At 40.8% G+C, this 25,947-nt stretch overlaps 1 protein-coding gene across 6 annotated transcripts in view; it reads left to right on the top strand.

Moving 5' to 3' along the window:
* Nucleotides 1–25,216, top strand: part of pde10a (phosphodiesterase 10A) — a 452,977-nt gene extending 427,761 nt beyond the window's left edge. For 3 of the 6 annotated variants that reach the window (XM_072581018.1, XM_072581019.1, XM_072581020.1), the window contains 5 exons: nucleotides 5,700–5,872; nucleotides 9,076–9,187; nucleotides 11,563–11,643; nucleotides 15,185–15,273; nucleotides 22,327–25,215. In XM_072581018.1, the coding sequence (XP_072437119.1) occupies nucleotides 5,700–5,872; nucleotides 9,076–9,187; nucleotides 11,563–11,643; nucleotides 15,185–15,273; nucleotides 22,327–22,420 (549 nt within the window). In that variant the 3' untranslated portion in view covers nucleotides 22,421–25,215. Of the gene's footprint in view, nucleotides 1–5,699; nucleotides 5,873–9,075; nucleotides 9,188–11,562; nucleotides 11,644–15,184; nucleotides 15,275–22,326 lie in introns of those variants that run through there. The other 3 variants (XM_072581016.1, XM_072581017.1, XR_011961886.1) reach the window with 2 other exon arrangements.
* Nucleotides 25,217–25,947: the final 731 nt, after the last annotated feature.

Raw genomic sequence — 25,947 nt, 5'->3', positions numbered from 1 at the left:
TCTGAAATCTCGTGGCCCTGCATGTTCCCCACTCTACTGTGACCATTAAGCCAAGGAATCAACCCTGATTCAATGGTCGAGCTACAAAACAGGACTGCTTGGCATGCCAAACACCATTAGCAGCAAGTGATGAGCACAGCTAAGCTAATAATATCCAGACTTGGGCTGACAAGGGGCAAGTAACATTCATGCCACGCAAATGCCAGGCAATGACCTTTTGCAAGAACAGAATCTAACCATCACTGAGTCCACCACTATCAACATTCTGGGTGGGACCATTATCCAGAAATTAACCTGGATCAGCCATATGAATGCTCTGGTTATAACAGCAGTTCAGAAGTTCAGCATGTACAGTTCTGGTCACCCTTGTGTAGGAAGGATAATGTAAAATTGGAAAATGTGCAGCAGAAAAGCTTTACAAGGATTTTACTGGGACTGGAGGGCTTAAGGAAAGGCTGGATAAGCTTGGGACTACTTGCACTGGAGCGTGGGAATTTAAGGGGTGACCTTCTAGAGATTTATAAAATCATGAGTGGTATAGGAAAGGTGTATAGCAAAGGTTTTTTTCCCCCCTCTGGTGAGGAAGTTCAAAACTAGAGGGCATAATTTTAACGTGAGAAGGAAAAATTTAAAAGGAACCTCAGGAGCAACTTTTTCACACAGTGGCTAGTTCATATATGGGATGACCTGCCAGAGGAAGTGGTAGATGCAAGTACAGGTACAACACTTAAAAGACGTGGACAGGTACATGAAAAGGAAAAATTTAAAAAATATGGGCCAAATGCAGGCAAATGAGATGGGTTTTGGTTGAGAACCTTTGTCAGCATGGACAAATTGGACTAGGGTCTATTTCTGTGCTCTATGATTATGACTCTATCACTCAATAACTCAACATACATTTAATAGAGTTCTGCCCAAATGAGAAAACTGTTGCTTCATATACCTGACACCATATGAAGTTTCTGTACCTGGCAACCTTCATTCATTCCTCGAGTTTGAGATAAGCATTGATGCTTTGTCCTTACTCTGATGTTTAAAAGAAGTAATACCTGGAAATAAATGTGCCAGTCAATCTGGCCCTCCAATTTAATGTGTATGACCTGAGTAGGACCAGTATATATTATTTGTCAGTACTACTGGTTTTACCTTCTAGTGGCATGCCTTTAAATCATTGTTGCATTGTAAGCTGTCCCAAGGCAGGCAAAGCATTTAAGGGGAGGAAGGCAAGATGTGGCTTTGGGGAATGGAGAGCCCAAATAGCGAAAGAGGTTTTTCTATAGTTAAGGGCCATACTAAAGTACAAATGGGAGAATTGATGGCTGTGGTTGAGGGTCATGATAAAGTGCAAGGTGCTAAGTGAAGGGAGGATCAGTAGGGCAGTGGTGGGACACAACCAGTTCACAAATTGGTCATCGACTGTTGAGGGATGGACTGGAGGACCTCGGTGTGTTCTGTTTTGGGGAATTTGGGGCTATAGCTAGAAAGGGAAGAACACAGCAGGGAGGTGACTGTCCAGATGTGGTCCTTTCTGCAAGAAGCTCACATACAAGGATGTGACTAGTAGGAGGATGGGAGTTGGAGAGCATAAGATCTCATGGGATGTGGAATGATCAAAAAATGTAATAGGCAAGTGGTACCCATCATGAGGTGATAAAGGGTTAGGAGTAACATTGGGGCCTGCTTTGTGCTGGTCTTCTTTTGGGGTGATGGTTATAGAAATTAGTTATCATGTGGTGGAGATCAGCTAAAACAGGGAGTTTGCAAGATCACAAAGCCATCAAGAATTATAAGGCACTTCGGGAGGTAAAGAATGTGGGGAACTTGCTGAGTCACAGGAGAGAGTTGAAAATATTAGTTTGAAGTAGAAAACAAGATCTCACATCTGAAAGAATTCACAAATGTCCTTCAGTTTGAACAAGGCCATCTGCACTCAGTAGGGGAGAATGATTTTATTTTGGGTGAGAGGAGTTAAATTTGAGTATTTCTGGCTGACTGAAGGACATGAGACCAGTGGTGGAGAATCATGGTCAACTGGGTTCCACCAAATAACCAGCCTTACTCCAGGATTCATGGCATCACATTCCAACAAGATCCCCTGAAACCATGTGGAGACATAGTACATTTTAGGTAGATTACCATCATGCGATGTCTCCAGTATGGGTGCAGACATGGGGAAAGAGAGGTATGTTTGAACTATCAGGTGCTCCACCAATAGCAAGCTCTGAAATCCTGGCTGGAAGTTCGTCTAAGGGAAAGGATGGGGAAGAGTTGGGAGATAGGAGCTGAGGTATTGCTGAAAGCTCGACATGCCAAGGCAAGATCAGCAGATTCTTCAAGGAATATGACTTGTGCATGGGAAGCTTCACTGGTGTACTGTGAATACCCAGCTCTGTCTCCATGGTCACAAGGAGCTGTCCTATGAAGTGGCATAAGATGGAGCTTTTCATGGTATGCATGTTGGTTGAAGAGGAGAACACATGGAGGCATTACTAGGTATTCCCTCACAATCAAGTGCATGTGGAGGAGGCTTGCAGCACAAACCTGCAAGAGAAGGATAACTGTATTTGTCAAATTAGTGATTTTACAGATCTTTTGAAACTGAGAACACTGACACAAGTCAGCACTGCTATTCTTCTGGTCATTTTGCAGAAGATGTGGAACCGGTGGTGTAGTATGTGGGAGCTGCAGTGGCTGCCACCATCTTGGTCTAGCATGAAGGACAAAAGTGGCCATGTTGATGACAAAGAATACTAGACAGAAACCCCATTTATGGCTTCAGTCCAACTATCTGCAGCTGGCAATGAGGCAATACAAAGCTACCTAAGGATGTCTCGAGATATTGTTTCCTACATTTGCCAGCAATTGGATGACCACAAAAGAACTTGGGCTCTATCCTAAGGTGGCTGTCTTGAAAATAACATCGACCATCAACTTTCACGGAGCCACAGGGAATCTCAGTGAAATTTCACAGCAGCCACTTGAGTGTATTCCAGAGGTGACTGATGCTGTCTTTGTTAAAGTTCACAAGTTTATGCAGTTCCCCTCAAATGCAGGAGTCAGGCGGCCAGGTCAGTCAGCTTCACTGCCAAAGCAGATTACTCATATGCAGGATGCAATTGATGGTTCCCACACATCCATCAGTGCACCCTATCAATAACCAGTTGCCTTTCTCAATAGGGAAGGGTTCTACTTAATGTGCAGATCAAGGAACTCCGAGATCCTGGAGTGCTTAGAAGCACCTGAATCTTTTAATGTCCTTGATCTCAGACCGTGCTGGCTGCTAGGCAGTGAGGGCTACTTCCTCAGGATCTGGCAGATGCATAGTTCCCTATATGGACAATGTGTGGCATTGCCTGTGCACACAAGGACAGCAGATTGCAATCTTCCTCACTGGTTTTTTGTAAGATTCCTGTCTCTACATTGGCTCAGGATTGGTCATGGACGTCCCCTGTCAGCATTGCTGCCTGCTGTTCAAATGGAGTTAGGATGCAAACATCCAGCACCCCTCTGCTTGTCTGGGCCCTCTCCCTCCTATCGTGGCCCATCATCTCCTGAAAACAGAAAGAAAACTCCTGCTTTTGATGGCAATGGCTGCATGAACTCTTGATTAGGTTACTTAGCCAGGTCCTGAGCTCTTCCCAATAATGATTAGGAGCTGTACTGCCTATGAAGTGTTGAATATTGGCAGTATGAGGTTACTGTCATCTTCAGTCAACATCATCCGTGTAATATTTGCAGGTGATCACCTTATGATATGCCTCTGCAGTTGCACAGCTACACTGATGCATCTATTAGTGATAGCTTGCAGTGAATGGTGCCATTTACTCATGCAGGATTCATCCTGTTCCTGCACGTGATTCAGGTTCTTTTGGTGAGGATCATCCATGCTGACATACATTGTGACCTCAGTCCAGCCCACCGCATCCAAGTGTGAAAACTTCCTGCTGCTATCTCTGGCAAGGACAGCCTGGAACAAAACTTGCAGCAAAATGTCGCTGAACCTCACAACCAGTTTCTGTCTATTCTGCAACGTCTCCGAGTGGTGGGACTGACTAGTTCAGGCTCCAGTGATGCTGCAAGCTTGCAGTGGGTGAAGAGTTATCTAGCTGTCTTTTAATATGGCATCTGAACCTTCGACCCCAGAGAGTCCCACAAAGATGAGAACTTCCTGGTCACCTGACCCATATGTTTCAATTTTCACATCTCTCATACATGTACCGAGCTGAAACATTTGTGATCAAGTGAGAAAATCCATTCCGAGCTCTGTCAGAAGTGTTGACCTCAACATGCCTGATGCCAAATTTAATTTCACCAAATGTTTTCATTGCACAATTAACAGACATGAAAAAGAAAAAGATGAATGGATTCAACTGTTGAACTGAATGTGGGATGACTGCATTCTGTAGATGGAAACTAAGATTCTGTGCTCTGTCAAAAGCTGACTAAAAAGAATTAGATTGCTGGATGGGTCAAAAAGGCTTTTGTTATGAAGAAGGAATAGATTGGAAAGAGGAGGAGTGGTAGGTAATCCAGATATTTGAAAACAGAGACAAAGAAGCTTCAACTCCAGAATGAGTTGAGAAAAAATTAGATACTTTGGAATGGGCTTGGACTGTGCCTTATTGTTGTTAGTATTTTATGTAGAATTGCATATTGTTTAATCCTGTTTAAAGCCTTTGAATATATCCTGACTCATCATAGGTGTTCAGGAACAAGATTCAAAGTTGAATAGTTTGCTGAAAACTGTGCTGACACTAATGAATTAGTTGAAACCTTTCGAAGTGATGGATAATTTGGCTTAACAGCAAACTTGTAAGCTCAGAGTGTACAACTAGAAGTTCAGTAAGCCTTGAGGTTTGAAGGTTGAGTCTGATAATAATCTTTCATTGTCATTATGTGAAAATGAACAGATTTCCAATGAAGAGAAGTAAACTTTCTGAATTCAAGATAAATTCAAAGCGGGACATGGGCTGGAGGCAAACATTTTAAAATCCTTGGGGAGCTGTGCATGGCATCTATTGTACATTTTGAGATCCAGGAGAAATGGATCCAACAGATTAGGTGAAATAAAGCATTCACCATATTAATAAGACAGAATTATACACTGAAGGGAAGCTCTTCAATTTGCTGTTTTGAATTTAAGGTTGAGAAAGAAAAGTGAACCAAATATATCAGCTTTCTGTTAAGGAAAGGGAACTAGTATACTATCAGGAGATAGAAGGCATGAAAAGGAGGGTTCCGGCCTTTAAAGAAGATTCCGCCAAGTGATCAGAAGTAGCAGCAATCGAGTTTGCAGGGCCACGGGAGTTCACACTTCTATTCAATTAAATTTTTGTGTAGTTAATTTAACAAAGTTGAGCAGAAATGATGCTGGCTTGATACGTTTTGACAGATCGAGGTGATAATTGTAATTGTTGGAGGAATGATAGAACCAGGTCAGATGGAAACCTACATTCAACACGTGGTGCAGGTGGCATTGGAGAGCCTGTGGCTGGGTGCAAGAAATGGAAGGATTTTTTATTTGTTACGATACAATCTAATTGCTTTTAGATCAATTTCTCTATACAGAGATATTTAAACAAAAGCGACTTCTTAGAGATGAGACCTGAGTGACAAAATAAATGTAAATAATTTTCAGTAAAATTGTAAAGGTTAAAATTAGCTTCTGTACTGTTTATTGAATTTTTTATTTCCACCAGTTGGAAGGGCATAATATTTTCTCCAATCTGAATGCTGATGATTATGAGCAGTTGCTTGAAATCATTCGGAAAGCCATCATTGCAACTGATCTTGCACTATATTTTGGAAACAGGAAGCAGATAAGTGACCTGCTACAGGCAGGAGCACTGGACATCAACAATCAAACCCACAGGTAAATGTTTTATGTATTTAAACTGAAGTTAAATATTATTCAATAATTATGATAGCTTCAATTATGATAGCTTTCTGCCATTGTAGAAATTGTAATGAACAAGTTGAACTCTCCAAAAAAAAATGCAAAACAACTGTGGGTACTGGAAATCTGAACTGTAAACACGAAATTCTGGAAAAAAAACCTTACAAAATCAAAATTAACATTTTGGATCTGGAACCTTTCATTGGAACCAGGAAAGTTTAGAAATGTAATAGATTCTGAGTGACTGAAGGCAGGGATGATAAAAAAAGAGATCAAATGGGACAATCTGCAATATTGGTGGAGGACGTGAGATTAAGTGACTAAAGGTTGGATTCAAGATGGTGCCGATACCAGGTGGCTCCTTGCAAGCTCTCTACAGCAAATCTTATTCTAACACATTTCTTATAACCATTCCACACTTTTCTGTCTAAGCAGCCTGTGATCTGTATGTCGTTGCTTACTATGATCTGCCTGCACTGCTCATGAACAAAAGCTTCTCACTGTCCAGTTTGTTCTGATATAACGCGATAGTTCCATTCTCGTGCGATCTTATGTTACAAGAAAATTGCACAACAGCTACATGATTTAAGCTAATGAGGCCAGAATTACGTTATAGCCAATAGAGGTAAGGAAAGTTCACATTCTACAAATTACAGTCTAACTTCTTCAATCACATTAAGCCAGTTTGCGTTGAAGAAACACACATAATAGCAGAACCAATTGTACTTAGCTACGTGTGACTACAATCAATCAAATCAAATCAAGTTTATTGTTCAAGGCTAAAGATATAACTGTGATTTCAGTATCATGATTTTGAAAATCCAACGGCCCTTCTTTGGTTCTCAACACTACAGAACCCTCTAAGAGTGTTAACCAAACACTTCCGGTCTGGAAATTTTAATCTAAACTCCTTATACTGAGGTGACCTATTTCTTAACAGTTCTGAATGCTCAGGAGCAACTGTTTTACATAACCAGATTCAACCAAGACTTCTGCAAAATTGCCAAAACTGAAACCCAAAAGCTTTTCCAAGCTATGATGTTTCCCCGAATAAAAACAACCTTTGAGCTTCTAAACTGAAAGTCGAATGTACAAATGTTTATTTGTTCCTAAGAACACTTCCAACATAATTAAAACTCCAGTTCACACCAGGAGATCTACTGCTTTTTCAGAGAAATCACCACAGCTACAGAACTTCTTACAAGTTATTGACTAGACTCCTTGAGAAATACGGACTGGCAGCCACGTGCAACTAGCTCATATCGGAACTCTAAAATAATTTGTATTAAAATAGAGAAATCACACACCTTGCGTCACAATTTTAAGCAGAGATAGAGTAGTAGGTCCTGTAAAACCTTTATCCACAGCAAGCCAAGGAAATAAGAGAGAAATAAATCCACATTGTTCCTGGCCTGCTATACTGTTCAAAGGAAAAGTAATGGAAATTTGAGAAACAGCACTCCATCTTCCAACTGAATACTTTGCAAAATATCAGCAATTTTCTTATATAACCTTAATTTTTGCTTCATATTTCTTTGTTTTCTCTTTCCTCTCCTTGGCTTTACTTTCAGACAGCTGTTATATAGGATCTGCTATTTGCATCTTTTCTATTCAAGTAATCTTTTCTCTTGTTCTATTACCACTCCATTTGGCCTTGCACCATGAAACCTATTGTCATTTGATTCCTTTTGTCTTTTCCTGTCAGAAATCCTCTCTTTTGTTCTCCTTCCTGCTTTGCTCTTTCCATTCACTCAAAACCTATAACATTTCTAACCTTTCAAAGCTCGAATGCAAGGTTGCAGATCAGAATAGTTAACTCTGTTTCTCTCTACACAGGTACTCTTAGACATACTGATCATTTCTGACAGTCCTGTTTTACTTTGAAGTCTTCCTTGTAGTCTACATAAGGAGCTGAGTTTCCAAGGTTCAGAGTCACATGTTCAAATGTAAAAATTGCCCAGTCTTCAGATGGTTGACATGAGCATTGCCAGTACCTATTTTCATGGAGCAGTGAACATCTTGAATCACAATTTCATAGTCTAGAATTTCTTTGTCCTATCAGGTTTAAAGGTCAATCCATCCATTTTCTTTCTTGGACTGTTTTGATGGTGTAGTGGTTAGCACATTTGCATGAATTGCTGGTGTCACAGTTGAGAGCTGTTCCTCCATTTGGGGCAACAATGTGACATACTGATTAGCACAGCTGCCTTAGCGCCAGGGGTGCAGTTTCGATTCCAGTCTTGGGCAACCGTCTGGAGTTTGCACATTCTCCCTCTGTCTGCTGGATGTCTGAGTTTCCATTGGGTTCTCCAGTTTGCTATCATTGTCCAAAGATGTGCAAGTTAGGTACATTGGCCATGCTAAAATGTTTTGCAGTGTCCAAGGTTAGGTGGATTAGCCATAGTAAATAGAGGGGGTTACTGGGATAGGGTTGAGAGGTGCTGGGTCCAATGAAATTATTTTTGGAAGGTTAGGGCAGGCTCAATGGGACAAATGTCTTTTTTCTGCATTCTGGAATTCTATTTTTCTAGTTCCTTTTTCTCTACGTTTTTAACCCGTTTCCTTTTTTAAAATCCGTTACTCGAGTACGGATTATGTTACTATTGCTGTTTCTGGTGGTGGGGTATTCCACGTTCTAACAACCCATACATAACAAAAAAAGGATTTCCTGCCCCAACCCCCAACTCCACTCTTTTGGTGTTCATAAATTTATGTTCTGTACTAAACCTGCTGGCCATTGAAGATAAGCATTCATAAAGTAAATTGTTAAAAAAATTATAATTTTTAAAAAGTTTATGACATCGTGTAATTTTCTTTGTTCTAATTTTTCTATCCTCAAAAGGAAAACCTGCATATGTTCTCATTACAACTAGAGCAAACCCCTGTTCATGGAGTCAAAGAAACTATAGCACTATTGTGGCCATTGAGCCTAATGTGCCTGTTATATATTTCTTCCATTTCCTTTGTTAATGTGAAACACTTCTGTGAGAAAGAATTAAAAACAACTGAGATGATACACAGTGTAGAAAGCCTTTGCTGCTGAATAAATAGGAATTTGCAAAGAATACATTTCTGATGGACAAATACATCAAAATTAGGGGTATCAAATATGTAATGCACTGACCATAATCTTCTGGACTGATACATTTTTCAGTTTTATTTTACTTCTCTTTCAACAGAGACAGGGTGATTGGTTTAATGATGACAGCTTGTGATCTCTGCTCCGTCACCAAGTTATGGCCAGTTTGCAGGGCAACAACTGATGATATTTATGCTGAATTCTGGGGAGAGGTATATGCCTTTTCTAACATTCTTAATAACAGACTTGGTAATAGTAAACAATACCCAGACTGAGTCACTGCAGCGATATTCTAAAACAGGTGCAGCTGCAATGTCCTAGTACCCTAGATGTGATCAGTTGTAATCCTACCTGTAACCACAGGTCATTACTGTAAAACCGTAAGCAACTTTGATTAAGCTACTCAATTAACGAACCTTCACTAGGGCCTACCTTTTTGCATTCTGGTTCTATGTACTATTGACAACTCACAATGGCGAACTAATTTGTATTTGGTACATAAATCAAATTGTTTGGTGAATATAACACAACTAATGATTCCACAAAAAGTAGTGTTTCAAGAAATTCCTCCAGGGAATACAGTGACAGTGGGATGAGGCTGTTAAGTGCTGAGTTATGAGCCTCACCAGGCAGCGGTGTAGGAAGTCCACCCATGGGCCTTCCCACCATGGACTTTACCAGATGGAAGTAGGAAAGTGGCGAGGTCTCCAACTACCACATTTCCATCTAACGAAATGCCTCCCCACCACAAAATACACCATGGGGAGGATACAAGATTCTGCCAACATTTCTAGATCTCTGCCTGAGTTTAATCTCAAAGAAGCAGAATATACATTGAGTTATACAAGTTACAGCTCATGAGTACACTATTCAGGCCCTGATGCTGCTGCTCTCTCTCTGTAACCCCATTTCTTGCAAATCTTTTTATATTTATCTTTCTTTTTAATATGAATGTCTTTCTCTTAAACCAACTTTTATTCTCAACCTCATACCCATGAGTGGTGAAGGATCCCATGGACCCAGTAAAGCTGGATTTCTTCCTTGAAGTCAGATTTGTAAGTCAGGCCATTTCCCAATAATGTGATTTTACCCCCTGCCTGGCAGTGCCCACCAATGTTATATTTATGTTGAGGTATGAGGACCAGCCTGAAATTTGGACCAACATCTCCAAAAGCAGGCCCAAGGAGGAAGGAGAGGCATACTGATGCAACTTGGGCAGGGAGGAAGGCCTGTCTCCATTTCATCCACCTCTTCCTCATCATCCCTGCAATGCTATGCACCTCCTGCCACCTATGCTCACCTCACATGCCCTTGCTGCCACATCTCTTTGATTGCCTATATCTTCCATATTCTGCTCGCCCCACGAAATCCCCACGATACCTATATTTGTCTTCCACCCTTACCTCTTCCACACACTCATGCCACACCCACATATCCACAATGTACTCCCTTCAGAACACATTCCATTCCCACTTATCCATTATAAGCAGAATTCTTAAGCCCTTGACAATATCAGGAAGTTTTTCAGATGCCCAGAAACCTGAAGATAAACTAAAGATCAAAACCATCATTCAAAAACTATGTCCAGAAAAAGTCTTTAAGTGGTCATAAAGCAGTCAAGAGATGGCAGCACTATTGGTCATGTCACTAGACTAGTAATCCAGAGAACCAGGCTAATGCTTTGATACCGTGGGTTCGTATTCCACCATGGCAACTTGAAGGCATAAGGAATTGAAAGATACTTACAATCACAGCAGCCATAAACAATCATAGCATATCATAAAGCTAATTTTGTTCCTTACTGTCTGCAGAAATCTACCTTCCTCACCTGGTTTGGCCTAACTGTGATTCAGGATATATAGAAATGTAGTTAGTTCTTCATTGTTCATGGAAATGGTCTAGCAAACCATTCCATTCAATGGAAAGTAATGATGGGTAACGGATATTTGCCTTGCTTGCAATGCCCACATCCTATGAAAAATGATTTTAAAAAACCCTTGATAGCTGTATCAGTAAGGCTTGCAGAGTTGAATCCATTGAATATGTCAGAGCTCAGCCACTTATACGTAACTAGATACCATAGAATGGCCATATCAAGAACCACTGCAAAAATCAGTCTGTTTGCAGAATTTGGAATTAAGAGCAGAACTGTGCAAGCAGAATTTCCAGAACGAAATATATTAAAACCCTTTAAACTTCAGCAGTTTGTTAAAGCTTTCTGAGTTTTAATTCATTGGCAAGAATAAATTGCAGGGAATAATTAGCATAGTCAAAGCTGAATATCACTGATTTTCAATGTAGAAGAGCACTTTACCCAGTTTCACAATGTTGGTCAATAATATGATCAATTTAAGCAAACCAAAAGAGAGAGAACCATAGGCTAGTAAGAAGTAATATTTCTGTTAGGTGGGAAACATGATCATAAGTTAAGACAGTTTGTATAAATTATTTGCAAAGTTCTTGTTTTTAAACCAATATGTACTCTTTGTAATGATTGAGAAGTAAGATTAGAATAATGGAAATTAATAATCATAATTAGCTTTATTTCAATTTCTGTTAATTAAATCAAATGGTGTTTTGCATGTAGGGTGACGACATGAAAAGAATGGGAATGCAACCGATCCCTATGATGGACAGGGAGAAAAATGATGAAATCCCTAGTGGCCAGGTAAATAACAACTTGTCTTTGAAATTTTCACTGTTCAGAAAGTTGTGATTGATCAATGGTTAGTGTTGTGCATTTGCTTTGATGTAGGCAGTCTTCATTAACCATCCTGCCTGGCACAGAATGTGATCATCCTTGCTTAAGGTTTAAGTGAATTTCTTGCAGGTGCACACACTCAACATTTTACAATCTGCATTGTGATTTAGAGAAAGAAATTGAAGTGTCTTTCTTCATAACTTCCATAAAATCCAGAGACTAAATTTAATGTTGATGACAGGGGATCTCGCCTGCCAATAAGACCCCCATGTTGCTTACTTTTGGGAAGGCCTGGTCTTTAGTCAGGGTGTGAGTTGAATAATGGCAGGTTTTCCAGGAACCAAGTGCCCCAAAAAAGGAAATTCCAGCTTCCAGAATTGGGAGTGCAAGGTGAGAAGGATCATGGAAGAGTCTGTCCAGTCCAGTTTTAATCAGGGAAAAGAACAAGGTGTCCATGTACCACCTTTCTGCCCAATTAAATGCCACTATTTTGGCACTGCATTCCATCCTCTGACTCATAACTGTTACAGTTCTTTGAACTCCCCCCTTCATTGTTTGTAGAGAAACTTGATCAGTGGTCTAATTTTTGTTACAAAGAAATTAACAAACTCACTAATAACTCAAGACTTAATAAATTCAGTGCCTTTAACTTATAAACAGTTTCCAAACGACTGTATCGCAATAGTATTGCATAACATTTGATAATGCCCCACATTCTTCTTCACTGTTGCTAATACCTCATTTGAATAGTTGACTAATTGATACACACCATAACGGCTGACATCTCTTTCCTCACTTAACATCTTCGTTACAGCAGTTGTTCCTCCTGCCTACATGAACTTTGTGCAGATTTCAACATCACTATCCAATTTCACATAAATGTAAAGATGTCATTGAGGTGGACAGGTGAGGCTGAAAAGTGACCAAGGGCAAAAAAAAAACAAAGACCAAAATCCCTGGCGATCCCAAAGGTTTATAAAATGTGGGGCCAGACCTGGGGGTGTGGTGGTGACAGCAGGGGGGACTTTACCACTGCCCACAAGTGGCACGTCTACTTTATACAAGTAGAAAGTGAAGCTTGTGCAACCTTTTCATGCTTGGGCCTGCATGATGTCTATGTTGTCCATCTGTTCTCCATTTCTAATAATCCAATCATTTTCCTTATTAGTCTTCACGATTTTGATAATTAAAAATTAAGTAATTAAAATTTAATAAGGACTTAGAGTCATAGAGATGTACAGCATGGAAACAGACCCTTTGGTCCAACCCATCCATGCCGATCAGATATTCCAACCCAATCTAGTCCTACTTGCCAACATCCAGCCCATGCCCCTCTAAACCCTTCCTATTCGTATACCCATCCAAATGCCTCTTAAATGTTGCAATTGTACCAGCCTCCACCACTTCCTCTGGCAGCTCATTCCATACACGTACCACCCTCTGTGTGAAAAGGTTGCCCCTTAGGTCTCTTTTATATCTTTCCCCTCTTACCCTAAACCTATGCCCTCTAGTTCTGGACTCCCCGACCCCAGGGAAAAGATTTTGCCTATTTACTCTATCTATGCTCCTCATAATTTTGTAAACCTCTATAACGTCACCTCTCAGCCTCCAATGCTCCAGGGAAAACAGCCCCAGCCTGTTCAGCCTCTCCCTATAGCTCAAATCCTCCAACCCTGGCAACATCCTTGTAAATCTTCTCTGAACCCTTTCAAGTTTCACAACATCTTTCCAATAGGAAGGAGACCAGAATTGCACGCAGTATTCCGACAGTGGCCTAACCAATGTCCTGTATAGCCGCAACATGACCTCCCAACTCCTGTACTCAATACTCTGACCAGGAAATCATACTAAATGCCTTCTTCACTATCCTATCTACCTGCGACTCCACTTTCAAGGAGTTATGAACCTGCACTCCAAGGTCTTATTGTTCAGCAACACTCCCTAGGACCTCACCATTAAGTGTATATGTCCTGCTAAGATTTGCTTTCCCAAAATGCAGCAACTCGCATTTATCTGAATTAAGCTCCATCTGTCACTTCTCAGCCCATTGGCCCATCTGGTCAAGATCCTGTTTTAATCTGTTCACTACACCTTCAATTTTGGTGTCATCTGCAAACTTACTAACTGTACCTCTTATGCTCGCATCAAAATCATTTATGCAAATGACAAAAAAGTAGAGGACCCAGCACCGATCCTTGTGGCACTCCACTGGTCACAGGCCTCCAGTCTGAAAAACAACCCTCCACCACCACACTCTGTCTTCTACCTTTGAGCCAGTTCTGTATCCAAATGGCTAGTTCTCCCTGTATTCCGTGTGATCTAACCTTGCTAATCAGTCTCCCATGGGGAACCTTGTCGAACGCCTTACTGAAGTCCATATAGATCACTTGATCCAATGACAGAATGTTACTTGTGATTTGAACCTAAGAAAGTGCTTCAAACTTTGTAGTGGTTTGACACGAGTGAGTGGCTTTCAGGGGAAAATAAGCTTTAACTACATTGTTGTGGGTCTGGAGTCATATGTAGGCCACACTAGGTAAGGGTGATAGATTTCCTCTCCTAAAGGACATTTGTGTATGAGTTTTTTTATGAAAATTGACAAATTTTTAGCAATCACTATTAAACTAGCTTTTAATTCTAGATGTTAATTAAATGTAAATTCTACCAGTTTCTATGGTGGGATTTAAAACCATGTTCCCAGAGCGTTAGCCTAGACCTCTAGATTACCTGTCTGATGACAGTGGATTTGGATTGGCTCAGGCTTGGTGGGCTGAAGGGTTCCTGGGTTGTAAATTTTCTTTGTTCTCTTTGTTCTTTGAAAAAACTGTGTCAACATATTTTATTATATAGAATTATAGAGTCATACAGCTCGGAAACAGATCCTTTGGTCCAACTCACCCACGCTGATCAGAACCCAACCTGATCTAGTCCCATTTGCCAGCACTTGGCCCATATCCCCCAAATCCTTCCTATTCATGTACCCATCCAGGTGCCTTTTAAATGTAATTGTACTCACCTTCACCACTTCCTCTGGCAGCTCATTCATGCCGCATCCTTTGTGTGAAAATGTTATATCTTGGATCCTTTTTAAATCTTTCCCCTCTCACTTTCAACCAATGCCCTCTAGTTTTGGACACAGCCTTAGGAAAAAGACCTTGGCTGTTCACTGTACCCATGCACCTCATGATTTTATAAACCTCAATAAGGTCACCCCTCAGCAGTGGGCCCAGCAATCTCTTCCCTAGCTTCCCACAAGGTTCTGGGGAACATCCGATCAGGTCCTAGGGATTTATCTACGTTTATGCGTTTTAAGACTCAGTAATATGAACTGTCTACGAGACATCAATTTTTATTTCTCTAAGTTCCCTGGCTGCCAGGTACTTCTCCACAGTAAATACTGACACAAAATATTCATTTTGATATCTCATCCTTATTGAATTTCCGCACATAAACAGCCAAGCTGATCTTCAAGGGAGTTTGAAGAGCTAAATATTTTTCTTTTACACAGGTTGTTTTCTTTACTGGTGTAGCCGTGCCTTGTTACCGTACACTTTCAGAGGTCTTCCCATCAACCTCGCAACTGCTCGGGTCTTGCAGGTAGGAGTTTATGACATTGGCCATTTTATAATGCATTAGATCCTGCATTACCCTCATCAATTAAATGAAGCAAGCATATTTAAATACAGAAGAAATTGAGAAGTGTAAACATGATTTGTAAAGCTTTCATAGTTCAGCATAATGGTCCCAGTACAGAGTGACTTACTCAAATTAACTCTATTGAGGACCAACAATGATCCTAGACATACAGAATCTTCTTGGAAACACCAATCTTTATCCTTTGGAGAAAGTGAGGACTGCAGATGCTGGGGAGTCAGAGTCTAAAAGTGTGGAGCTGGAAAAGCATAACAGGTCAGGCAAATTCTAAGGAACAAGAGAGTCAACATTTCGAGCGTAAGCCCTTCATGAAGGATTTATGTCTGGAACATCAATTCTCCTGCTCCTCGAATGCTGCCTGACCTGCTGTGCTTTTACAGCGCCACACTTTTAGACACAACATGGCTGTCAATACTAATGGTAGAAATCTCCATACAGCTTTTGCAGTGGAACAAAACTGTTCAATTTCAATCATAAAAATAAAAATACACAAAATAGGATCAGAGAAAAACTATATGCCCCATCAACCCTGCTTTGCTGTTTAGTGTGATCATAGAATCCTTCTAGTGCAGCAAGAGGCTATTTGACCCATGAGTCTACACCGATCCTCTGAAGAGCATCCCATCCAGAACTCGCCCCACACTCCTGCCCCCACCCCAACCTGTAACCCCACATTTCCCATGGCTAGCCCACCTAGCTTACACATTTCCAGACACCATGGGGCATTTCCCTTGGCCAATCTGCCTAACTTACACATTTTTGGGCTGTGGGAGGAAACCGGGACACCTGGTAACTGATCATTGGTTTAAAGTCTACATTCCCACTCGCCTACCATCCCTTGATTTCCTAACTGACCAAGAATCTATCTTAGCCTTAAATAGATTCAATCATGACACATCCAGAACTGCCTAACATAAAGAATTCCAAAGATTCACAACTCTTGAAATGATAAAAAAAATTCTCCTGATCTGACTCCTTATCCTAAATTGTGCCACTTTATTCTAGAACTCCAAAGACAGGGGAATCAACCTTACAGTATCCATCCTGTCAAATTCCTTCATAAACTTGAATTTTTTAATGACACATTCTTTTAGAACAGTACAGAACAGTACAAGCCCTTTGGCCCTCAATGTTGCGCCGGCCTTTTATCCTACTGTAAGATCAGATTAACCTACATCCCCTTCATTGTACAATCTTCCATGTGCCTATCCAAGAGTCGCTTAAATGTCCCTAATATATCTGACTCTAGTGCTACTGCTGGCAGTGCATTTCACACACCCACCATTATCTGTGTAAAGAATCTACCTCTGAAATCTCCCCTACACATTCCCTCCAATTACTTTAACAATATGTCCCCTCATGATAGACATTTCTGCAATGGGAAAACGTCTCTGGCTAACAACTCTATCTATGCGTCTTATCATCTTGTACACCTCTATCAAGTCACCTCTCATCCTTGTTTGCTTCAATGAGAAAAGCCATAGCTCCCTCAACCTTTCATCATAAGACATGCCGTCCAGTCCAGGCAACATCCTGGTAACTCTCCTCTGCGCCCTCTCTAAAGCTTCCACATCTTACGATGAGGTGACCAGAACTGAACATGATATTCCAAGTGTGGTCTGACCAGAGCTCTATAACCTTGTGGCTCTTGAACTTAGTCCCCCTGCTAATGAAAACCAACACACCATATGCCTTCTTAACAACCCTATCAACTTGGGTGGCAACTTTGAGGGATCTTTGGACATGGACTCCAAGATCCCTCTGCTCCTCCACACTGCCAATAATCCCGCCTTTAACCCTGTATTCTACATTCAAATTTGGCTTTCCAAAGTGAATCACTTCACAACTTTGCCAGGTTGAACTCCATCTGCCACTTATCAGCCTATTTCTGCATCCTGTCAATGTCCGGTTGCAACCTACATAACCCTTTCACACTATCCACAACTCCACCAACCTTCACATCATCGGCAAACTTACTAACCCACCCTTCCACTTCCTCATTCAAGTCAGGGCAGCATGGTGGCTCAGTGGTTAGCACTGCTGCCTCACAGCGCCAGGGACCCGGGTTCGATTCCCATCTCGGGTAACTGTCTGTGTGGAATTTGCATATTCTCCCTGTGTCTGTGTGGGTTTCGTCCAGGTGCTTTGGTTTCCTCCTACACTCCAAAGATGTGCAGGTTAGGTGAATCGGCAATGCTAAATTGCCCAAAGTTTGAGGTGCATTCGTCAGGGGTAATATTGGGTCTGGGTGGGTTACTCTTCAGAGGGTCGATATGGACTTGATGGGCCAAAGGGCCTGTTTCCACACTACAGGGAATCTAATCTAATCATTTTTAAAAATCACAAAGAGCAGAGGTTCCAGAACTGATTCCTGTAGAATACAACTGGTTACCAAGCTCCAGGCTGAATACTTCCCATCTACCACCACCCTATATCTTCTATGCACCAGCTAATTCTGTAACCAGGCTGCCAAATTTCCCTGTATCCCATGTCTCCTTACTTTCTGAATGAGCCTCCCATGGGGACCTTATCAAATGCCTTGCTAAAATCCATGTACACCACATCATTGCTCTACCTTCAGCAGCGTATTTTGTCACATTCTCAAAGAATTCAATAAGGTTTGTGAGGCATGACCTGCGCCTTACAAAGCCATGCTAACTATCTCTAATCAAGCTATGATTTTCCAAATAATCATAAATCCTATCTCTCAACATTCTCTCCCATACTTTGCCCACTACAGATGTAAGAATAACTGGTCTGTAATTCCCAGGATTATCCCTATTCCCTTTCTTGAACAAAGGAATAAAATAGCCACCCTCCAATCATCTGGCATTACTCCAGTGGACAGTGAGGACGCAAAGATCATCATCAAAGGCACAGCAATCTCTTTCCTCGCTTCCTGTAGTAACATAGGGTATATCCCATCTGGCCCAGGGGATTTATCTGTCATTATGTTTTCCAAAACTTTCAGCACATTTATCATCAATCTGTTTGAGCATATCAGTCTATTTCACACTGTCCTCCCAAGGTCCTTCTCACTAGTGAATACTGAAGCAAAGTATTAATTGAGGACCTCCGCTACCTTCTCTGACTCCAGGTGCAAGTTCCCTCCAGTATCCCTGATCGGCCCTATCCTCACTCCAGCCATCCTCTTGTTCCTCACATAAGCGTAGAATGCCTTAAGGTTTTCCTTAATCCTATCCACTAAAGTGTTTTCATGGTCTTCAGCTCCTTCCTAGCTACCTTGGAACCCTCTAAAGACCTGTCTGATCCTTGTCTCTTCAACCTTAAATAAGCTTCCTTAGAACATAGAACAATACAGTGCAAAAGAGGCCCTTCAGCCCTCGATGTTGCACCGACCTGTGAACTATTCTGAGCTCGTCCCCCTACACTATCCCATCATCATCCTTGTGCTTATCCAAGGATTGTTCAAATCTCCCTAATGTGGCTGAGTTGACTAAATTGGCAGGTAGGGCATTCCACGCCGTTACCACTCTCTGAGTAAAGAACCTGCCTCTGATATATATGCTTTCATCTCAGCGAGCAAACCTCCATCCAAAACTTCAACCTGAGCTACAAATCTTCTCAAAATTTGCTAATATGTCTTAAATCTATCACCCCTTAAATTGTAGTTATGCCCCCTCGTACACGCTGACGTCATCATCCTAAGAGACACTTACACTGTCTACCCTATCTAATCCTCTGATCATCTTGTATATCTCTATCAAATCCCCTCTTAGCCATCTTCTTTCCAATGAGAACAGACCCAAGTCTCTCAGCCTTTTCTCATAAGACCTTCCCTCCAGACCAGGCAACATCCTGGTAAACCTCCTCTGCATCTTTTCCGATGCTTCCACATCCTTCTCGAAATATGGCGATCAGAACTGTACATAATATTCCAAGTGTGGCCGCACTACCGTTTTGTATAGTTGCAGCATGATATTGCGGCTTCGGAACTCAATCCCTCTACGAATGAAACCTAACACAACGTGTGTCTTCTTAACAGCACTATCCACCTGGGTGGCAACTTTCAGGGATCTATGTGCATGGACTCCAAGATCCCTCTGCACATCCACACTAGTACTCTGCCTTCCTGTTATTCTTCCCAAAGTGCATCACCTCACATTTAGCTGCATTGAACTCCATTTGCCACCTCTCAGCCCAATTCTGCAGTTTATCCAAGCCCCCCTGCAACCTGTAACATTCTTTCGAACTGTCCACTACCCCACCGATTTTAGTGCCATCTGCAAATTTACTAATCCATCCACCTATGCCTGCATCTAAGTCATTTATAAAAATGACAAATAGCAATGGTCCCAAAACAGATCCTTGTGGCACACCACTCCTAACCGGACTCCAGGCTGAATATTTTCCATCAACCACCACTCCACTGCCTTCTTTCAGAAAGCCAGTTTCTAATCCAAACTGCTTCTTCCTCTTGACTAGATGTTCCACATCCCTGGTCACCCAAGATTCTTTCAACTACCATCCCTTCCTTGCCTCAGTATGGGATAGGTTTGTGTCACTATCACAGGTGCTTCCTAAACAACCTCACATTTTTGTCTTGTGTGGATGTAGGTTTGCTCACTGAGCTGGATGGTTTGTTTTCTGATGTTTCATCACCATACTAGGTAACATCGTCAGTGAGCCTCCAGGTGAAGCACTGATGGTGTAGCCCGCTTTCTATTTATGTGTTTTGGTTTCCTTGGGTTGGTGATGTAATTTCCTGGGGTGATGTCATTTCCTGTTTTTTTTTCTGTCAAGGGTTGGTAAATGGGATTCTGGATTAGCGTGGTGCTGGAAAAGCACAGCAGTTCAGGTAGCATCTGAGGAGCAGGAAAATCAATGTTTCGGGCAAAGGGCTTTTGCCCAAAATGTCAATTTTCCTGCTCCTGGGATGTTGTCTGAACTGCTGGGCTTTTCCAGCACCGCTCTAATCCAGAATTTGGTTTCCAGCATCTGCAGCCATTGTTTTTACAACCTTGGTAAATGGGATCCAAGTCATTGTGTTTGTTGATAGAGTTCGGGTTGGAATGCCATGCTTCTAGGAATTCTCGTGCATGTCGCTATTTGGCTCATCCTAGGATGGATGTGTTGTCCCAGTCTAAGTGGTGTCCTTCCTTATCTGTATGTAATGATACTAGTGAGAGTGGGTCGTATCTTTTTGTGGCTAGTTGGTGTTCATGTATCCTGGTAGCTAGTTTTCTGCCTGTTTGTCCAATGTAGTATTTGTTACAGTTCTTGCAAGGTACTTTATAAATGATATTAGTTTTGCTTGTTGTCTGTATGGGGTCTTTATGTACAGAATTGTGTAGACTGGAAGAGGTCCGTGAGTGTAAATGTTGAGACATGCACAAAGGGCTGAATTCCTGCAGTTGTAGGAGGAGCAGCTAACTGCACCTGACAATCTCTCGCCCAATGACCCTTCCAACCACACTGACAGCAAATGTCATTATCCTTGGACTGAACCGACCCCTACCCCCCATTCTAACCAAGGTGTTAATATCTTCAGGGCCTTGTGTTTAGCTCTCAAGCTGAACAGTCAGCCTTTATGTATAAAGTGATACAAACAACTTTGCTTACATTCCACACTTTACAATGATTCAAGACAAGGATAAGCACAGTGCTCAAGGACAGAGAAGCTTTACAAGCTCAAGAAGCACCCCCGTTAACAAGCTGATGTTGTACTGGGGAACCTCGATTATCCGAACGTGATGGGTGGGCACTATTTCGTTCGGTTAATTGATTAAATGCCTTTCCTCTGGGGCTCGGAGTTTTTAAAGGCTACTCCCTGTTCAGGAGACCGTAGAAGCACACAGCGTGGTGCGAGCCCCTGGTCAACACCGCCTCCCCCTCCCCCAACCCTGTCCAACACTGCCCCCGTCCTCCGCCTGCCCCTCCAACAACTCCCCCAGCCCCCTACCCCATCCAACACTGCCCCCCTCCAGCCCCAGGCCAACTCCACCCCCCTCCCCCAACCCATTCAACACCGCCTCCTGACCCTGCCCAACACCCAGCCCCATCCAACACCTCCTCCCATATCAAAAACAGTCCCCCACCCACCCCTTCATCCCTGTCCAGCAGTGGGCAGGGATGTGCAGGTCAGGTGAATTGGCGATGCTAAATTGTCCATAGTGTTAGGTGCATTAGTCAGAGGGAAATGGGTCGGTGTGGACAGGTTGGGCCGAAGGGCCTGTTTCCACACTGTAGGGAATCTAACCTAGGTTGTCTAGAGAAAACATGAAGAAATATATTTGTACTGGTGGGAGAGTGAGTAATCAGAGAATACTAATTTAAGGATATTGGCAAAAGAACTGGAGTTGACTTAAGAAGAAGGTCTCTTAAGCAATGACATGTTATGCTTTGTAATGAAGGGTAACATGACCAGATTAATTCAAGGGAAATTAGAAAGTGCTTTTAAGGGAGGCAAATTTAGGGCTGTGACAAAATGGTCAAGGATTGGGATTAATTGGATAGCTCTTTTAAAGATTTAGCACGATCAGACTTATGACCTACAGTGATGTAACATGTTCTATGTTGCTAGGGCCAGTGAGTATTTTGATTCTGTAAGATATTGATGCAAGAGCTTCTGAATCTAAAATCAGCAACTAAAAGTAGTTTCCATCCATATTACATTTGACTTCATCATGTGGAATTAATTTCAGTAGTTTTGGTCTGGTTTTAATTGAAATAATCCCACAAAATTTAATTAAACTGACCTGGAGAAGCCACAGGGATGTGCAAATCAGGAAATAGCAAAATTGTCTTGGTGCTTTAAGTTTTGTGTTGTTAACAGTTTGTGACTTCTTATTGTGTAATTCTATCCCATTTCATCCCCCATGGATATAATTTCATATCTGTCCTTTATCCCATTATAGGGGAAACAGGAAGAGCTAATTCCTAGAAACCACCATTTTGTATTTAGAAAAATAAATGATTTTGAAATGTTGAATGGAAGATGGCATTTTAATATTCCTGTGCATTTCTGCTTTTCAGGGAAAACCTTGCTCAATGGGAGAAGATAGCACAAGCAAGTCAAACCTCACGAGATCAGGGCCAGGCTGCTTCCTCAAACAACGCTTCTATATAAATTGAGAATTGATGGAATTGGTGCTCTGTGTTGAATGCTCCACTCTTAAGTGTTTGATTCTGAATTGGGAAGAGACCTGTTACTGTAGGTAATACAATGGCATTACCTCATGAGTTCCTGACAAACATGGCTCCCACTCTAGCTAACAATACAAGTCATTTGGAGGAACAGTTTTTAAAAGCATCAGATCTAGCTGCCTTAGCAATTCTGTTGTGTTTGAAAATGACTGTTTTTTCAAAGACAGCATTTGCTCTTTCTTGTATGCTGTATTGCTGTGGCCTTAATATTTACTCTGAGACAGGCAGGTACTTTCCATGTTATTTTACACTCGTGTAGCATCTTCAAATGTTCTGTCTGGGTGTGATATTATTTTCATCAAAGTTTACATATTAGTATGAATGCTACAAGAAGATAGAATTAGACTGCATTATAGTAGTTGTGGTCTGACAGTAACAGATATTGTTGAAATACTAAATACTTGAACCAATGACCGCATGCATCACTGATGCCAGTTGCAAAAAATACTAAAATTTCACAGCCATTCCCAGGTAATCGCTACTTTTAAGGGAACGGCAAAATATCTGAAGAAATTCATAGCCACATCCCTGTTGGGGATGTAAATAAGGCACGTTATGGAACGCAAAACTACTTTGGAAAGCCAGCAGTGCATTTCACCAGCCCGATAATACACTGGTTAAGGCACTTAGTTTTCCATCATGAATTGGAGCAGTAGTTGTGATGAACAACAAGAGTGAGTCTGGATGTAAAAAAGATCTGAACTTGCGTTTGGTAAATAATTTACGAAAAAAATACTAGTGATCATTTACTATATATCTGAACAGATATTATTGGTTTATTTGTCTCCAAGAATGTAATGATGGCAAGAAAGAACAAAACAATAATAATGCAGGAAAGAATTCTCTAAGATCTACTTGTCTGCATTGATGATACGGACTACAAATTTGTTAAGATCTTTTCCCCGTCTTTGTTCTTCAATGGGTGAGGCAATCCAGAGATGGAAGTAGAAATTTGTCATTTTAGTCACTGAATGCCATTCTTGAGTTATATGGGGTGTCTCAGTATAGGAAGCACCAAATGATTCGCATAGATGCTCTACAGTCAACATTCCACCAGTTAATTATACCATCACAATTATTTTTGTAGCTAAAGTAGTTGTGTTATTGAATCCCAACCAGAAGATCCAATATCTGAGTATGTTTCGTCTGACCCTAGACTTAAGAAACCTACTAAAGCAAGAAGAGGCAAGTGTGAAACCATCTGACTGTCACACGAGAAGTGAACTTCCTGTTAATAGATCAAAAGTTAGTGTCAGTGTGATAGTGCCTGCACAGGAAACTTCCTCCAGAAGTGTCTGACTTTTATGTATTCATCATTCACTTACCTGAGTATCATTCATTGCCATGGGGCACTTATAAATGACAAGACAACAGCACCTACAAATAACTACTGAAATTGAGTATTAAGTTTGTGCAGTTAAAATATAAAAGTACAATTTATGTTCACTAGTTGATTAGATGAACCTATTGGAGTAAACCAGAAGTACACACTCCCTAAGACTTTTTGGCCCTATGATGTCTAACACTCCTGAATGATGCTAACAAACTTTGCAAAAGAAATATTGCCAATATGGTCTGGAGAGAGATTTGCACCCTTCCTCATCTTCTGATAATTAGAAAAGAGAAACATTGAAACCAATTCACACATTACATAGACCGTTAGGGTAATCCTTGCATAAGTAACTTGTGATTATTTGTATCAACACATTGATCATTTCATCAATGATATGATATGGAAATATATAATACCTGCGAAATGAAGGAAATCTGAAAGATTGCATTGAATCATCTGAACTTCATTTGCATCCCTTATATCCATTGTGGAAAACCATACCATAGAGCTGTAAGATATGTAATGGACCCTTGAAAATACTTCTAATATTATAGTATATTGCACTAGTCTATTCAAGATTCGATCAATACTAGCTTTAGTCTCTTCTGGAAGTTGTAGAGGATTTTTTTTATACTTTCCGTGTGCTTATTATGATGGAATGCTTTGTGTGCATGTAATATGTACAAACAAACTGGAACTTTGTAGCATATTAGCAATTATGCCTGCTGCCTAAGCAGCTTCAACATCACATGTAAATACAAGAAACTGCTGACCATCTACTTAAGTTTTATTTTGAAATGTCATGTTTCAGTGTAACAAATGTTAATATTTAGGCAACTGTACTGTAAGTGATTTTGGTTATGTATATTTACAATGTAACAAGATGTTACTGTAAATTAATTTTTACACTGAATATAGTACATTTGATTTTTAAAAAGTCCAAAATTTTGGATGGGCTTTTCTATTACTAGAGAAGTAATTCCAGTGTAGATACATGTCAAGTAGTTACGAGATATAGTCTGTAAGAGGAAAAATATGAAAAAGAATGCAAGTGCAATAATTTTGAGGTGTCTTAATTTTTGTTTATAAATTATAAATATTGTATATCTTCCGTAAGTTTTTCATCTATTCATTTGCAGTCTTTGTATGAAAAATATTATGCTCATGTTTGTACTATAGAGCATTTAAAACCATTTATTATATCTTTATTTATAAATAAATGCTCAAACTACCTAACTACAATAAGGCAATACCAGAATTTCCAGTAACCGTATAATTGCTGACTAGTGTCAAGTATAATAGTGCCCTAAGCTTCCCATAAAGAAAACATCATGCAGTTCAAAATCAGTCTAACGCACAAATGCATTTTGAACTCTCTAAGACCTTTGCATTTATGAGCTGACGTGGCGGATTATTTTAAATATGGTTTCTGTTGTAAATCAATGTTTAATTAAGTTTAGTTAATATTCTTTGATCATTACTAGTTTAACTTCCCTTAATGGTGACCACTTAGCGTCATAAACAATTCTATGAAATCTACTTAACCTTCAATAGTATAGGACTTGCGTCTGATATTATTCTTATACAAGAGGTCTGTTTTTCAGACTAGAGGTCTGTGACCAGCAGTGTGCCACAAGGATCAGTGCTGGGTCCACTGCTTTTTGTCATTTAATAAATCATTTTGAATGTGAATATAGGAGGTATGGCTTAGTAAGTTTGCAGATGACACCAGAGTTGGTGGTGTAGTGGACAGGGAACAAGGTTACCTCGGCGTACAATAAGACCTTGATCAGGTAGGAAAATGGGCCAAGGAGTGGCAGATGGAGTTCAGTTTTGATAAATGTAGGGTGTTGCATTTTAATAAGCCAAGTTGGGACAGGACTTCTACACTTAATGTTAAGGTCCTGGAGAGTGTTGCTGAACAGAAGAGAAGAGGGATGCACATACATCGTTCCTTGAAAGTGGAGTCACAGGCTAAAAGGGTCGTGAAGAAGGCATTTGGCACACTTACTTTCATGGTCAGTACATTAAGTTTCGAAATTGGGATGTCAACTTGGAGCTGTACAAGACATAGATAAGGTGACTTTTAGAATATTGCATACAATTCTGTTATAGGA

This window comes from Chiloscyllium punctatum, chromosome 11 (genome assembly GCF_047496795.1).
Source record: "Chiloscyllium punctatum isolate Juve2018m chromosome 11, sChiPun1.3, whole genome shotgun sequence".
Classification (NCBI taxonomy): Eukaryota; Metazoa; Chordata; class Chondrichthyes; order Orectolobiformes; family Hemiscylliidae; genus Chiloscyllium; species Chiloscyllium punctatum.
The sequence above is the reverse complement of the archived record's forward strand: the minus strand, read 5'-3'. Positions and strand labels throughout refer to the sequence as shown.